Source organism: Enhydra lutris, unplaced genomic scaffold (genome assembly GCF_002288905.1).
Source record: "Enhydra lutris kenyoni isolate GAN:26980312 unplaced genomic scaffold, ASM228890v2 scaffoldscaffold16, whole genome shotgun sequence".
Taxonomy (NCBI): Eukaryota; Metazoa; Chordata; class Mammalia; order Carnivora; family Mustelidae; genus Enhydra; species Enhydra lutris.
Genome location: NW_019154100.1, coordinates 478,751 through 495,647, shown reverse-complemented (window position 1 = coordinate 495,647; position 16,897 = coordinate 478,751). Strand labels below are relative to the sequence as shown.

General features: G+C 40.3%; 1 protein-coding gene across 8 annotated transcripts in view; it reads right to left on the bottom strand.

Annotated features, from left to right (window-relative positions):
• Window positions 1-16,897, bottom strand: part of LOC111147283 (ADAM metallopeptidase domain 22) — a 220,380-nt gene that overhangs the window by 63,115 nt on the left and 140,368 nt on the right. For all 8 annotated transcript variants that reach the window (XM_022503232.1, XM_022503234.1, XM_022503231.1 and 5 more), the window contains exons 5-8: window positions 13,862-13,944; window positions 8,457-8,520; window positions 6,352-6,421; window positions 1,484-1,554 (exon numbers count right to left, since the gene is read on the bottom strand). In XM_022503232.1, the coding sequence (XP_022358940.1) occupies window positions 1,484-1,554; window positions 6,352-6,421; window positions 8,457-8,520; window positions 13,862-13,944 (288 nt within the window). The remainder of the gene's footprint in view (window positions 1-1,483; window positions 1,555-6,351; window positions 6,422-8,456; window positions 8,521-13,861; window positions 13,945-16,897) is intronic.

The window sequence follows — 16,897 nt, the reverse complement described above, 5'->3', positions numbered from 1 at the left end:
ATCCTTATCATGCTTATCATATGATCTCACTTGTATGTGGAATTTAAGAAACAAAACAAAGGATCATAGGGGAAGGGAGGGAAAAATTAAACAAGAGGAAATCAGAGAGGGAGACAAACCATAAGAAACTCTTAATCATAGGAAACAAACTGAGGTTTGCTGGAGGGGAGGGAGTTGGGGGATGGGGTAACTGGGTACTGGACATTAAGGAAGGCACGTGATTTAATGAGCACTTGGTATTATGTAAGACCGATGAATCACTGACTTCTACCTCTGAAACCAATAATACATTATATATTAATTAACTGAACTTAAATTAAAAATTTTTTTAAATAAATAAATAAAATTTTAAATAAATAAATAATTTTAAGAAGTTTTTATTTATTTATTTGAAAGAGAGAGAAAAAAACACAAGCAGAAGGAGGGGCAGATGGAGAGGGAGAAGCAGACTCCCCACTGAGCAGGGAGCCTGATGAGCTCCTGATGAGCCCTGTGCAGGTTCCATTCCAGGACCCTGGGATCACGACCTAAACTGAAGGCAGACTCTCAACTGACCGAGCTACCCAGGTGCCCCCCATTAAAAAATTTGAGAAGAAAAAATAAAAGAAAATTATCCTATCCTCTGATCTCATAATTCATGAAAATAAACATTATTTCAAATTAAATCTTGTTGGCAATCGTCATTTACTTAACTGGGCCTCAATATATACATATATCCACAAAATACATAAAGCTTGTGGTAGCAATTCATGGAACACAAAGCCTTCTGAGAGGCAGAACTATATAAAGCATAAATGGTTATGAACACTTCTCTGAGACTAGACTTTCTAGGTCAGAAACTGAACTCCACCACTATTACCTTGGGCAAGGTTCTTAAGCTTCTTATACCTCAATGTTCTTAGTAGTAAAATGGTGATAATAATAATAATACTACCTTCCTCATAAGATTTTAAAAGGATCAAGTGTATTAATATGATTGAAATTCTTAGAACAGAACCAGGCACAGGCACCTGTGCAGGGAGTCTGTTTCCCCTCTCTCTCTGCCTGCCTGTCTGCCTACTTGTGATCTCTGTCTGTCAAATAAATAAATAAAATCTTTAAAAAAAAAAACAAAAACCTGATGGATTCCCGCTTAAGGGGGTATTTTTACAAGTAGACTCCATGACATGATACAACCTAGGCAAGAAAAGAGGCCTATGATAGAAAGAACTGGAGATGCCATAGCTGGGGCCATAATCCATCTGTTTGATGAATAACCACATTATCAACACTATCTTGAGTCCTTTTTGAGACTATGAAACAACATGTCCACCCTCCACTGTTCCTACAGATCTGTCACCTCACTGTTCACCAAACCCTGACAAATGCCAAAACTAATACTTAACCCTCTTACGGAGACCTTACAGAGACTTAATGTAGAGTTAAATGACTGGGAGTTGCCACGTGTTTTTAAAACATCAAAGAATAACCTATGAATACATACCTGCCGTTTACTTCTTTTTGGTCTTGGCTTCAAAATAAATTTTGGTGGAGTGATGTGTACTTGTTGAAATTCTAAAAGGAAATAAAAGTAAATTAATTTAGTGCATTTGCCAGGTTTCTTTCAGACAAGGCAATCAAAGTTTTACTATCCCTTCCTAGTATAAATCATATAATTATATTCAATTCAGTTATTAACTATTAGCGATTACTATAGTTATTAATAATTAATATAAATAACTTACACATCATATAATTATATGGTTATAAATTTTATAATGTATGTCACACTTAAAGATATACAGAACATTAATCAAAATAATTGTGTTCATATGAATGCTAACTAAAATATATCATGAATGAATAAAATTTAAAAAGTTTCAAACATTATTACTGTTTTATCTCCAAATTTTTTTGTATTTTTCCTATAAATACCACCACACTCTTGAACAAGAATCTTCTGAATAGCCAACCTGGTCTTCCACGACTGATCTTCATTAAAGAATGACACACCAAATGCTGGTGAAGATGTGAAACAACTAGATCTCTCAGGTAGTGTTGATGAGAGTATCAAATGGTACAACTACTTTAGAAAAAGGTTCAGCAATTTCTCATACAACCAGAGTACTCAGAGTGCAATCCAAAAACTAACGGCATCAACATTACCTTGGTCTTGTGGGAAATGCAAACTCTCATAACCCATCCACGATGTACTGAATCAAAAACTCTAGAAACCAGTACAGCCACTACGGAAAACAATATGGAGGTTCCTCACAAAGAATTAAAATACGAATATCATATGATCCTGTAAACCCAGTTCTGGGTAGACAGTCAAAGGAATTAAAATCAGGATCTCAAAGAGACACCTGTCCTCCGATGTTCATTGCCGCAGGATTCACAAGCCAAGATATAGAAACAACCTCAATGTTCATCCATGGATGAATGGATAAAGAAAATATGGTATAAATGTGCAATAAAGTATTATTCAGCCTTTAAAAAAAATAAATCTCTCCATTTGTGACAACATGGATGAACCTGGAGGACATTACACTAAGTGAAACTAGCCAGACACAAAAGGACAAATACTACATGATACCACGTAGATAAGAAATCTGAAACAGTCAAACTCCTAGGAGCAGAAAATGGAATGACAGCTGCCCAGAGCTGAGAAAAGGGGGAAGCAGGGAGGTATTAGTCAAAGGGCACAAGGTTTCAGTTCTACTAGAGGAATAAGTCCTAAAGGTCCTGTACAGCAGAGCGGCCAGAATTAATAATACTATATTGTATACATAAATTCTGCTAATAGTGTAGATCTTATGTTGCCGTCTTTTCACTAATAACACAATAACAACAATAAAGATGGTGGAAAGAAACTTTCGGAGTTAATGGGCACACTCATGGCAGGGATTATGGTGATGACTCCATGGATGTACACTTATCTCTAAACTCGTCAAGTTGTATACAATAATTAGGTACAGCTTTCCTCTAATATCAATCATATCTCAATTCAGGGGCCTGAAAAAACCCTCTCAACACGGAGCTAGCAGTCTGTGCGCGCACTGCAGTGTGAAAGCACTACTGTACAAACACAAACCTACCTTCAGACCCAATAATTCCACTGCCGGGTATTTGACTGAAGAATTGTAAACACGTGTCCACCACAAAAGATTTTTATAAGAATGTTTAGAGTTCTTTTATTCGTAATGGCCCAAAGCTGGAAACAACCCAAATGTCCATCAACAGAATGGATAAAAGACTGTGGTAACTCTAAATAGCAGAACATACCCAGTAACTGAAAAGAATGAACTGTTGCTAATCTCTGACAACATTAATCTCATAAGCATATGCGAAGCAAAAGAAACTGGACACAATGTGTGATTCCATTTGCATGAAGATCTAAAACAGGCTAATCTAAAAGTCAGAAAAGGGATTGCAGAAGTGGGTAGTACGGACTGGGAAGAGGCACAAAGGAAGATACCAGGATGATGGAAGTGTGCCAAATCTCACCAAGGGAGTGCACGTGTGCCAAAACTCATATAATGGTATACAAGATTTATATATTTCTTTGCAGGAATTTTTAAAAACAGACTGTGTTAAGGGGTCCATAGGAAATAAATAAACCTTTCTCAGATGCTTTCTTTCTTTTTTTTTTTTTAAAGATTATTTATTTATTTATTTGACAGACAGAGATTACAAGTAGGCAGAGAGGCAGGCAGAGAGAGGGGGGAAGAAGGCTCCCTGCTGAGCAGAGAGCCCAATGCGGGGCTCAATCCCAGGACCCTGGGATCATGACCTGAGCTGAAGGCAGAGGCTTTAACCCACTGAGCCACCCAGTTGCCCCCTCTCAGATGTTTTCTTAGGGACACTAGTTCCAAGAGATGTGTCATAGAAAACAAAAGCTTCCACAGTTAAACAGGTTTGGGGAACACCTGATCATATTCTCTCTTGGAAGTACATAATGCACAGCAAGACAAAGGTATTGATAATCCAAAACCCAGGAAAACCTTATTATATTTAAAATAAATAAGTTTACTCTTGAGCTTATTTCACAAGATTTTTTTTTCCTGATTTATAATAATAAATCCAAGCACCTAGAAAGACAAATAACACTCTTAAAATTGATAGTGCCAACTTCTGAAAAGAAAAGAAAACCAGAAACTAATTGAGACAGACCTGAGTTTTGGAAGAAGATGTTCAAAGTTATTATTATTATTTTTTTAAAGATTTTATTTATTTATGTGACAGAGATCACAAGTAGGCAGAGAGGCAGGCGGAGAGAGAGAGAGGAGGAAGCAGGCTCCCCGCTGAGCAGAGAGCCCGATGCGGGGCTCGATCCCAGGACCCCGGGATCATGACCGGAGCCGAAGGCAGAGGCTTTAACCCACTGAGCCACCCAGGGGCCCCCAAAGTTATTTTTAATGACAGCAAAACTGCCAAGTCATCTTTAAAGTTTCTGTGGAAAAGGAACCCTGAACAAAGTTTTTTTTAAAACTGTATGAACAGGGATGCCTGGCTGTTTTAGTCGATAGAGCATTCGACTCTTGATCTCAGCATTGTAGGTTCGAGCCCTATGTTGGGGATAGAGATAGTTTTAAAATAAAATCTTAAAAAAAAAAAATTTACTATGATGGAAACATTTTATTCTAAAAAAAATTGTACAATTGGATTACATTCCTTATAGGGATCTTTATTTATTACTTTAAATATTAATTAATGTTTACTGCTTCCAGTAATCCCTATTAGATTGTAGTTTTATTCTCAGGCAGCTAGTCCTGATTTATTTTCCGCTCATCACAGGGAATGTAAAGTTTCATAAGGTAACTGAAGGACAGTCTAAAGTCCCTATGTAAAGTAAGAGCATTTGTATGCTTATCTGAAGATTTTTCAAAATAGTGAGTTCTATAAAACAGGATCCCCTAGCCTTTTCCCAGCAGGAGAGAAACCTGCAGAAGGTCAAGGAGTTATGAACCTCCTAAAGAGAAGGGACATTAGCAAACACTCATTTCATTTTCCAATGAGGAAACAACGTAAACTTTTTTTTTTTTTAAGTTTTTATTTATTTAAGTAATCTCTACACCAAGTGTGGGGCTTGAGCTCATGACCCTGAGATCTGGAGTTGGGTGCTCTTCCAACTGAGCCAGCAGGTGCCCCAACCAGGTAAACATTTAAGTGGTTTTCCTAAACAGCAGTTTATAAGGATGTGCTCTCGTCAGAGAATTGTTCCATTTCCCCTGAGCCTCTCTCCCAGCGCACATTCTCACCGTGGCACACTCCACACCCCTGCTCAGTCCCCGACTAGCTGTTGGACCTGGAAAAGATAGGCTAGTTGAGCCTGCCTTTTCTTCACCTACAAAATGTGAATAAATCCTATCAATCTCACAGAGCTGTAGTGAAGATAAAAGATTAAAAATCAGAATGTACTGTAGCCATGGTCAGGGCTCACTAAGTAGGAAAGGAAGCTTCTCCACATTAGACATTCAGAGTATGGTCTACCTTCAGGAGGAGAAAACAGAGGAGTCCTGTAGAGCTGAAGACAAGGGCCTCCATACAATCACTGCTCCGTTAACGAGCACCAAGTGTAAGTACTCTGCCCTACTAGTCATGTGAAGGTTTGGAAGCAACTCAAACTAACATCTATAAATAAATGGGCCTATAAACAAACACACATGAGAAGCAAAGACTGATTGCACAAAAAAGCACAATAATAAGAAAAAAAGCATTAGGGGCGCCTGGATGGCGCAGTTGGTTAAGTGTCCTACTCTTGGTGTCAGCTCAGGTCAAAATCTCAGGGTTGACAGATCTAGCTGGAGCCCTGCATCAGGCTCGTGCTCAATGGAGAGTCTGCCTGAGATTCTCTCCCTCCCCTTCCACCCCTCCCCGCTCTGTAAAACGAATAAACAGATTTTTAAAAAACAGTAATAATAAAAAGCATTAATCTATAATTGTTCTTTCCTAAAATGAGGCAAAAAGAGTTGAGGAAAACAACAAATAGTAAAATGATTACAAGTTCATCCCTATATTTATAGAATCGGTATCTCACTGGAAGAGAAGTTTTCTATATTTTGTCTATGCAGACCAATTTTTGCTCTAACATTATTTCTCCACTCAGAAATACCTTACTGATTTTTTCTAATTTTAGAAAGTCTTCCTTCAATGTGCTTAAGCTGTATCTTTCCAAACTCATCCACTACAAACATGAAGTCAGCTTGCATTTTATTCTCTCTTGATGTCCTTGACTCGATGTCACTTTCTCTCCAAAACTGTTAGGAGCAGTCAAGAGCGAAGGGTATTCCACATATAGATTAGCTCTAAAGCATTCAAATGAATTATTAAAGTTGACTTTTTTTCAAAGTCATCATATGAGTATCATACCAGATGGAAGATCATCCAAGGGAAATTCAAACAGTCTGGACTTGTAAACCGAATGAAAATGGAAGTCCTCCTGAAGGAACACAAACAACCGAGATTAAGCACCAACCAGTTATCCAGGCCAACCAGTTATCTCTAGTCTCAGGCAATCACAGCTCAAGAAGCTGAGACTCCTAAAAGAACCACAGCTTGACTACGCACTTTCCTGGATTTGGAAAGGCAATGGGCGCCCCCACACAACCCTCCCCTGCTCCCAGATTCCCCCAGCACCAGAGAGATCTCCTATTAGAAACAAAATGCCTTTGCGGACAGAGAAGCCAAAGCCTGTAGTAATGGAAAATAAATGAATGAACTTCTTCCCCCAAGGGGAAGTAAGACATCTGGGAAAATGGACTAATGCTTTTCATAACTGGTTCCTTTCCATGGATCCCTGCCCCATTTTTAGAGCCAGATAGTTTGACCAGGCAAAGACATGCAGAGCTCACAATCATCTCGTGTTGGGGAATAAGGTGACTAGTGCAAGTAGAGGCCCGAGTGGACCTTGCTCCAAAATTCAAATTTCATACAAGTTCTGTGACAAACCAACAGACATAAAACAATGTTTCGTCTAAGAAAATTAATGAACATTCAAAGAGTTATTTCTGGCTCCTTTCAACTAAGAATGTCATACACAGTCAAGTTTCACAATCATGATATCGTTGTAAAAAACATCACCAGTCCAGGCGAAGTGATATAAAAGCCAACAACAGGCATCCAGAAAATACAACACAATACAAACAGCTCCCCTTGGGCACCTGGGTGGTTTGGTCAATTAAGCGTCTGCCTTCGGCTCAGGTCATGATCCCGGGGTCCTGGGATCAAGCCCCACATTGGGCTCTCTGCTCAGCAGGGAGTCTGCTCCTCCCTCTGCGCCCCCCTCCATTCATGCTCCCTCACCCTTTCTCGCAAAAATAAATAAAATCTTTTAAAAAAACAAACAAAACAAATAGTTCCCCTTTATGGGTGGCAAAACAGTGTGTATTTTTAGAAATTACTTGCCCCAAGTGTTCGGACACTTGAATACAAGGAAGAATATCCGTGTGCACAGAGCAAGAATGGAAGTGTGTTATGTTTCTCTGCAGGTTCTATGTAGCTTCTCTGCATATACACTCAATGCTTTTCTAATTTGTGGAAAATGAAAGTTGCAACTAAAGGGAAGGAGAGAATTAAGAAAACTTAGATTTCTTTACATTTCATCAGCACAAGGTTCTACAGAAAATGGGCAACAGAGAATAATCTGAAATCTAGAAAAGAAAGAGAAGTGGAAATCCCATTTCTATTGCGTTGGTCTGTTATAGTCTAAATGTTTGTGTCGCCCCCACAAAACTCCTATGTTTTAGTTCCTCAATCCCAACATGACTGTATTTGGACAGAACCTATGAGAAGGTGATAAAGGTTAAAATAGGTCGTAAGGGTGGGTTGGGGCTCTGTGTCTCTGCTCTGTGGGCCACACAGCAGGAAAGGACATCATCACAGCCCAAGGACAGAGCCCTCAACAGACACAGACCCTGTTGGCACCTGGATCTTGGATTTCCAGTCACCAGAACTGTGCAAAAATAAATTTCTGTTGTTTAAGGCCCCCACTAGGTTGTTATGACTACCTGAGTGAACGAAGACAAATCATAACACATTATGATGTAGAAAGAACAAAAACGGAGGCTTCAGAACACTTCAGAAGAGGGGGAAAAAACCTTGTGATTTTGATCTAGTATTGTTTTTTAATATTTTATTTATTTATTTGACAGAGACACAGTGAGAGAAGGAACACAAGCACGGGGAGTGGGAGAGGGAGAAGCAGGCTTCCCGTTGAGCAGGGAGCCCGATGCGGGGCTCGATCCCAGGGTCCTGGGATCATGATCTGAGCTGAAGGCAGATGCTTAACAACTGAGCCACGTGAGCGCCCCTTAACTTAGTATTTAATTGTATATATATGTATATATTTATATTTACTATTCCGACTCTAAAAATAAGAAAATAAAATAGAGACAAAAAGAGGAGGAAAAAAGAAGGGGAAAAGCTCCCAATATAAATTTTTACATTTGCCACAGCAAAACAGAAGGAACACTTACTTGGGAGGTGTCATTTTCTTCCGGTTCAATGAGATAGGTGTGGTTCCCATCATAGAACATCCCACTGCCAAGGACAAGAAAATAATTAGGCATGGCTATCGACTCTTGCCTCAGAACAAGATTCTTTTAAAAGCAGCTGCCAGAGGACCAATTTACTTCTCAACACTCACTTCCCAGTCCCACTCATCACCACCAGATACACACCACATACCATACAGACACACACACACACACACACACACACACACTCCACACACCATACCAAAATACCTCCCATATACACATACACACTGCACCATACCACACATGCATGTGCATGTCACATGCGCGCACGTGCGCACACACATACACACGCTACTAAGAGGGAAAGACCCCACCCTCTGACTCCCCATCAGCAGCAGGGTCCCCTTGTCCTGACTCTTGCCTAGGTTCAGGATTATCATTCTCTAATTGTGGGATCCATTATCCTCCTTCCAACACATGTAATTCTAAAACTTTAATATGCAAATAGTCATCTGGAGAACTTGCAAAAATTTAAGACTTTCAGGGCCTTCCTCAGATTTCTTGGCGAGGGCGCAGGAAGCTAGCTGCATTTTAAACAAACCCCAGGCAGTTCTGATGCAGACTGTCAGGGACTCTCCCGAGAACTGCCTTCCTACCACACACCTGCTCTCCTAACAAGAGGTAACACATTTCAACAGCTTACCATGAGCTAAAAACTTGACACTCATTTTATCTTTTCCACAAATGTGTGAGGGAGGTACACTCATACATTGGCCTATACTCATTTTACAGGAAAGGAAACCAAAGCCCAAAGAGATGAAGTAACTTGCCCAAATTACATAACCAGAAGGAACAGAGGCAGGAAGAGAGAGAGCCCAGGCAGATTGGTTCCTGAATTGCCCATCTGCAGTTGGCTACCTCTTCACCCATTCACTCATTCAGCATACATCAAAGCACATACAATGCACTGCTCTAGGTGCTGGGGATACAGCAGTGGACAAAAACAGACCAATTCTGACAGACAAAATATATATATATATATCATGAACTAAATATATATGAGGTGGTGAAAAATTCTAGGGAGAAAAATAAAGCAGGTTAAGGGCAATAAATCGTGCCATAGGACTGGGTGTAGAGACCAAGGAAAGAAGACTGTTGATTTATACAGAGTTTCAGAGAAAGGCTTTCTAGAGAAGATAGTATTTGAACAAAGATCTGAAAGAAGTGAAGGGATGAGCCATAAGGATATCTGAGCAAAGACCTTGTCACTCTCGAGCCTTAAGTGTGCTCCAGGAACATCAAGGGTGCAGTGTAGCTGGAAGGGGGTTAGGGGAGCCATAAAATGAGATCAGAGGAAGAGTGGGGGCCACATGAGGCAGGCCCTTCTAAGGACAGTGGCTTTTAGTCTGAGAGACATGTGAAGCCACTGCAGGGGTTTAAAAGCAGAGAGAAACACAATCACTTTTAAATTTGAAAATAACTGCTCCAACTGCTGTGTTAAATTAGTATTTTGGATGGCAAAGATACAAATGGAGAAGTTATTGCGATAATCCAGGCGAAAAAAGATGGTAGCCGCCTAGGTCACAGTGGTATTGGTGGAGATGATGGAACAAGTCAAATTGTGGATACTTTTCAAAAGTACAACCAACCAAGGAGATTTACTGGCAGATCTGTAATGCAGTATGCAAGAAAGAGTGGTGTCAGTGAAGACTCCAAGGTTTCAACCTCAGTAACTGGTGAGATGGAATTCCGATTTAATCAAAGTCACAGGAAGGACGGAATGGCCTGGGCACGTGGAAGCAGGATGTAGGGAGGAGGGCATGATTCTGCAGTTGGGTTTTGACCTCTTAGGCTGGAGATGACTATCTGCCAACGAAGGAATCCTCTGGAGGGCATTTTAATCTACATATGGCCTCAGCTCCATCCAGAGAGATCCCAATGGCCACTCCTTTTAGGAGAACATGGTCTTTCTACTAAAATCAAGTCCCTTATGATGCTGAAGAAATGTGTCTTGTCGTTCAGGCATTCGAGGGGGGACATGGTGTGATTTCCTGCAGTCATTTTTCAGTGTTACATGGAAAGGGCTGCCTGAGACCTAAACTGTTAGGCACAGAACAGTATTTATCTTTCACTGAGGGCTTCATGAAATCAGTTGGTTTCCCTGAGCTATAATTATAATGGCCTCCAGCTCTGCTCTATACAAATACTTCCATTCCTGCTACAATATCTTCCATATGTCCTCAACTTTCATATACCCGTAGAACAGCTACTCTCACATCTGTAAGGTTTTCAACCAAAGTACACTTTTTGAATTTGGATGACACTGCATTTGGAATTTAAAGATAAATAGATGCATTCTGCAAGATATTACTGACAATACACGCCTAAGGAATCAGAATTGGGGGGAGCCTTTTCGAAACAGTAGACCAAAAACAACAATAGACAGTCTCTCTGTCCCTGCTGAGAACTGGACAGACTCATCCAGAAATTTGTACAGAACCATCACCCTTTGCCAAAGCTCACATAGCTATGCTGATCAAACAGCAAGCAGATTGTTTTGTTTAAATAATACAGGGTACTATTTCCTCTTGCATCAGGTCAGTGCCAAATGTGAAAATCAGTGACTTTTATTGGGTTTAAACATCATGATATACGGTGTAAAGAAAGCAAAATCTGAGACCATATATATCCAGAAGATTATGGCTCCCTATATGACAATGTGCCATTAATAATTCTTTAACAATTAAGAAAGTATATGTTTTATTTGCCTTGAGGATTGACACTTTTCTCTTATATTTATATAAATTCCAGTTAGTGCAGTAAGTCCACACAAAGTATATATCTGATAAAAACCTGCAGCTAGGACCTACTTATGATAGGCCAATTAAGCTGAAATTTTAAAATGCTGGATCAAAACAAGATTTTGAAAAGAAACAGCCATTCTCATAATTTGCCACAAGAGGGCAACAAACTTATATTTGATTCCATTCTTTTAGGTTCCCATAGCTACAGGATTTTATCATAACATCAAAAGTATCAGGACCAAAATATTGCCCATTAGTCCTTTGAATTTGAAAAATAAAATGTGCATTTGCAGTTTCTTTATGGAAAAAACATAAATCTGGTTATTTTTCTCCTTTATGTTCTTCAACTGAATTCAGTAAATCAAGAAAAATGAAAAATCTCCTTATGTACTTGGTAATTTATAATAGATGAGTCATGGATGAAATAATCTATTTCAAATCCAAATCACTGTAATTGAGACAACATAAATTATTTAATATTTATTAATAGCCCTTAAATATTTGTCAGCAATTTTTGTTCAGAAGGTAAAAATCAACATGAGAATAATTACTAAATAACAAGAAGGAACAAGAGCAAATTTATCTACTATGCTCATAAAAGTCTAAGAACACCCAAACATGCTTCTATGCAATCCTGACAGTGTTCCTAGACACATGCTGCATATTCTGTTTATCTCCTTTTGTTTAGTTTTAAATGAAAAAGTTTCTCAAGGTAGAGGTAAATTTTTCTTTCTTAAAACAACTGAAGCTGGCTCTGGGTTCTACTCCTAATCTAGTCACTGAAGTTTCCTTACAGTTTCTTTTCCATCAGGATGAGTAGCAAGCTCTTGGGTCTCAGGTTCTCAGTGATGCCTTCTCACTGCTTCTCAGAAATACGGTGTCCGCTTGGAAAACCGGAAAGCAGAATGGACTAGTCCTGGATAAGATGCTTACATGGTAACTCTGGGCTGAGACTTTAAGAGGAAGAGAGAGGGAAAACCGCCTCTTCTTTTTATCACTATCATACATTTGCTGTCACAAAAGTCGATGGGCCCAGGATACTATTCTTAGCTGAAAGCTGTGATCATCTTGAGATCAGATAGAACAGTTTTTATTACTGAAGGGCATTTGAATGTTTCCTTCTCTAGATAAGAAAACCAAGGCCCTCAGATAGAAGGCATGGATTCCTATTTGTAAAAATGTCTCTTTAGTCAAATAATTTATTTAAAATAAGTAAATGGAGCAATAAGCAGATGGAGGTTTCTGCGCTCTCAGGCAGCTGGCCTCCTTCCCCTGGCTACTTAAGTTCCAGAGTTCCCACATTCTCTCCCTTCTGCCTCTGACATACTTACTGCCCAAGCCTGACCCATGGCACGGCTCAGGCAGACCAGCTCGATTTTCCAGGCTCTTCCATTATTTCTCTTTCCTAGCTTTCTTCAAGACCTCTGCACAGCCCGCTTTCGGGGGACTCTATCAAAACCCGTTCTTGGGCCGACTCCAGCTTCTTCAGGTGACATTTCTTTGGAGCTCTCAAGCACTACCTCATTCCTCAAGGCCCACTCTCTTCCTGCCTTTTCCTGTGACTTTCTCTCCCCCAAAAAACCAATACACCTATCACATTCCCTAGGAGGAAGCTGAGCTAGCTTTACCTGTCCCCACTGGGCTCTGAGCTGCTGGGGACAGGAGTCATGTTCTCATTGCCTTGATATTCCTAGTGGGGGCGGGGGCACACAGCAGACACTGAGTAACTGCCAGCTCTGTGGAAAAGCTGGATGTCAAAACTTTTGGGAGCTGACAGAACGCATTTTCAAGTTTCCAAACAAAAATTTAACAGAACTAAAGTGCTGACTTGTGCTGTGCCCCCCAAAAGTAAAAGAAACAAAAAAGAACTGAGATAATTTTGCCCAAGTAGAATGCAGAGGAATGACATGGTAGCTTTATAAGGGGTTCACAAAATAAATAAGAGACGGCCACCTGTGTAACACCATCAGAGACAGAACGGAGGAAGTAGATTATTCCCATGGTAAACATCAGCAAACATTCTTTGATAATGAAGGTTATGAGAAAGGAAGCAAGGCCCCCAAGGAAGGATAAACTCTGTTCCTTAGAGATTTCTGAGAACAGACGGACCCTCCCACAAGCTCGCTGTGGGTTTTAGGTGGGATTCTGGCTGGAACACATGAGCTCTTGAGGTGACTTGCAGTCTGTTGTCTTTGTGCAAGGAGTCAAGAGTTTCCACCCACTGAAATTTCTGTTATTCCATAAAAACATGAAAACTAACATCCAGAAGGAGTAGGGGCAGAGCAGTACCAAGGGGCTAAGCCTCCAGAGAACCAATGTTACCGAAGTCACTCTTGTCACAACTTGGATGAAACTAGAAAAAAGCCTCAAACACCACTGTAGGGTATCCCATCATAATTCCAAAGACCCTGGTCTGTTTCTGCGACTCTAATTTCAAAATCTGCTGAGTTTATAAACCTCAGAAGAGAAAAAGATCAGACCCATCACTGATTTAAAATTATTTCTTGACATAAAATTAAGATTTGATTACAGTGAACTAAACCTGAAGGAAATAAGGGATGGAAAGAATGGACGGTACAAAAAACTGAAGACACTTACTGAAGCCCATGGCATGTGGACAATGCAACAAAGGAGGCGGGGTTTCCTCGGATGTGGCCCTGGTAGTAGCAGTGTTCTCCTCCCTAGAAGCAGAAACAGAGAGCATCAGGCTCTGCCATCACCAGGAGAATCACCCGCATCACTTCATAGGTTCCTGCCCACACCACACCTCCGCGTACAAAACTCTGCAGAATATTTCCTTATTCAGATTAGTGTTATCAAACCTGTTCTAACAGAATTATTCATAAATACTCCCAGGGAGCCAACTCCGTATCAAAAGCAGGCGAAATAAAAGTTGACTGAACTTGCCTTTTATGTAGGTGACGAGAGAAAGAACAAAGCGACAGATACTGAAATGCCCTTGGGGCCCCTGCATGAGGATCAGGGGAATCCTCTATCTCCCCCGTCAGGAGACACCCAACCTTGAGCAGCAGCAAGATGAGCCTCTTTCCCATACTTGAAGTAAATATGTAGAGTCATCATTTGAGAGTCACTAAATTAAATTGATGGAGGGAAAAATGCTTATCTTTATGGTGTTTACATCAAAATTTGACAAGTTTCTGCTATTCTGTTCTCCAACCACGAATGGCTTTACCAGTAAGCAGTCTGGGTGGGGCTTGAAATTCCGGAGTTTCTTCTGGCAGCTGGTTACATTAATTCCCATGAGACTCATTTCTGTGGATTAAATATTCTTGTAAGAGGTAATAGGGTAAGTCCTCTGCCGCCTCAGGGTGGTGTCTCAGTCTTTAAATACCTGCCACTCAGAGTGTGGTCTAGAAACCAGTGGGGGTTGAGACACTCAGGAGCTGGTCAGAAACAATCCCAAACCCCAGCCACCACCCACCCACTTACTATAAAAGGCATCTTAACAAGGTCCCAGGCGATTCACATGCACATTAAAGTTTGAGAAGCATTGTTCTAAATGGCCTTTTCCATTCTCCCACTGATCTCCTATTTCTTCAGAAGCTAAAAGCTGGTAATTCAACTGACATACTGAGATAGAAAGGACTAATAGAATGGGTGGTTTAAAGGGGCAAATGTGGCCAGCTGGCTTTACAGTCTGCCTTAAGGATTAATCCTACCTAAAATATTCAGGGCTTAACAAGCGGAGGGGAGAGAACAGGACACAGGATGTAACAAGGCTGAAGACATTCTCTTCACTGAAATTCCAAGAAGGCAGCCTGGCCTGTGATGGCTGCTTCTCATGAGATAAACCTACAGGATCAGGTGAAGCCCAGTTCTGGGGAGGTGGCAGAGGACAGGTAAAAGGGCACTGCTCCTGGGTCACCTCCAAATCCCCAAGGGAGTCACTAAGCATCATGAACCCAGGACCGAGGGTAGATGTGATGGAGGGTAAGAAAGAAAAGGGTGGTACTCCACCTGGAAGCCTGACAGGAGGGACCATCAAGTAAACCACAGACTGAAGCACAGAAATAAAGCCAGACACTGACTGTCTGGGAAGGCTGGTTTGGTGAAGATATTAACAGCATGAGCTATCAGCTCCTTCATTTACTAGCTCTGCAATCTGAAGCAAGTTACAGAACCCTCCTGTGTCATCTGTCAAATGGGTATAACAATTTTACAAGGTTGTTCAGAAGATTAAAGAGAGTTAAAGTGCATGAAGAGCTTAGAATAATGCTTGACACTTAGTAAGCACTCAATAAATGTTGCTACTACTATACTATGTATAGGGGTGCCTGGGTGGCTGAGTGGGTTAAGCACCCTACTCTTGATTTACATACACCCAGGTCAAACTATCAGGGTCATGAGGAGATAGAGAGAGAGAGGACAGTGTGCTTGAGTGTGCCCCCACCCTTGTGCTCTCCGCTGGGTGGAGCCTGGTTAAGATTCTCCCTCTCTCTGCCCTTCCCCTCCTTGCTACCCCACCCACTCACACACTCACTTATGCACTCTCTCTTGCTCTCTAAAAAAAAAAAAAAAAAAAAAAAAATTACTATGTGTTAATTACTGTTCTATTCAATTTACATACACAGTCGCCTTGAATACTCACACCAATCCGATAAAGAAAGATTGCTATCTCTCTTCTACATAGGTCACAATCTCCAAGAGCCAAGGCAAACTTTGTGTGAACATGTAAATGCAAGGCCTGTGTCATTTCCCCTATAGTACTTACGAGTTGGGCCTAGAACCTATGGGGGATCTAAACTGTCCCCCAGGCTGATTCTTTGGGGGTTTTGTTTTGTTTTATCTTTTGAGAAGGGCTGAGAGTAAATTTAACAGGGTTTAAATTGTCCTCTGTTGGGTTGCTGGACTGGTGAATTGTCCATAAGATTAAATTCTACATTAAAGGTCATTATGTTTCAAAAGACCTTCCTGGAAACATCTAATTGGACCAGAAATCAACACATTCCTTTCTATTAGACAGACATGAGGGGCCAACAGTAAATGAGGTAACCTGGATAGAGCAAGAATTCAGCGTGAAAATGTTTCCCTCTACCGGATAGTGACTAACCAACCCCATCAGATCTCTTTCTAAAGTCTCAGACTCACAGTGAACAGCAAATATAATGACAGTAGAAACAAAAAAGATAATCACAAGAATTATGGTATCAGATTACAGAACAGTAGAAATTGACAAGTCAATGTATGTGGGGAAAATATGTCAGAGGCAAAGGCATATAAGAAATGTCTTATAAATTACTAAAGTTTTCTTTTAAATACCTACTTTGGAAACATGTTACATTAAATCATAAAAAGAACAAAGAATTCATGTTTTAAAACAATCTTCCAATACACCAGGACTAAATAGATGATTAGATAACGAAAAACAATCTTTCACTTATTTCTGATTCTGTAAAATAGGAGTGGATCCAAAAACAGCATATGATCAAGACCCATCTGCACAAAAGCCTAACACTGCAAATGAAGAGAGGAGCTCAATCTGGTTGGCTCATTATCAAATGTTTCCATGACACTTTAAGAGAAGCACAAACAACAGGGGGGTAAAATGTCTTCAGTTGGGCTACTAGAATTCCAATTTTGAGGCTCTCAGCTGGTGGTATATGTAATTCTTCT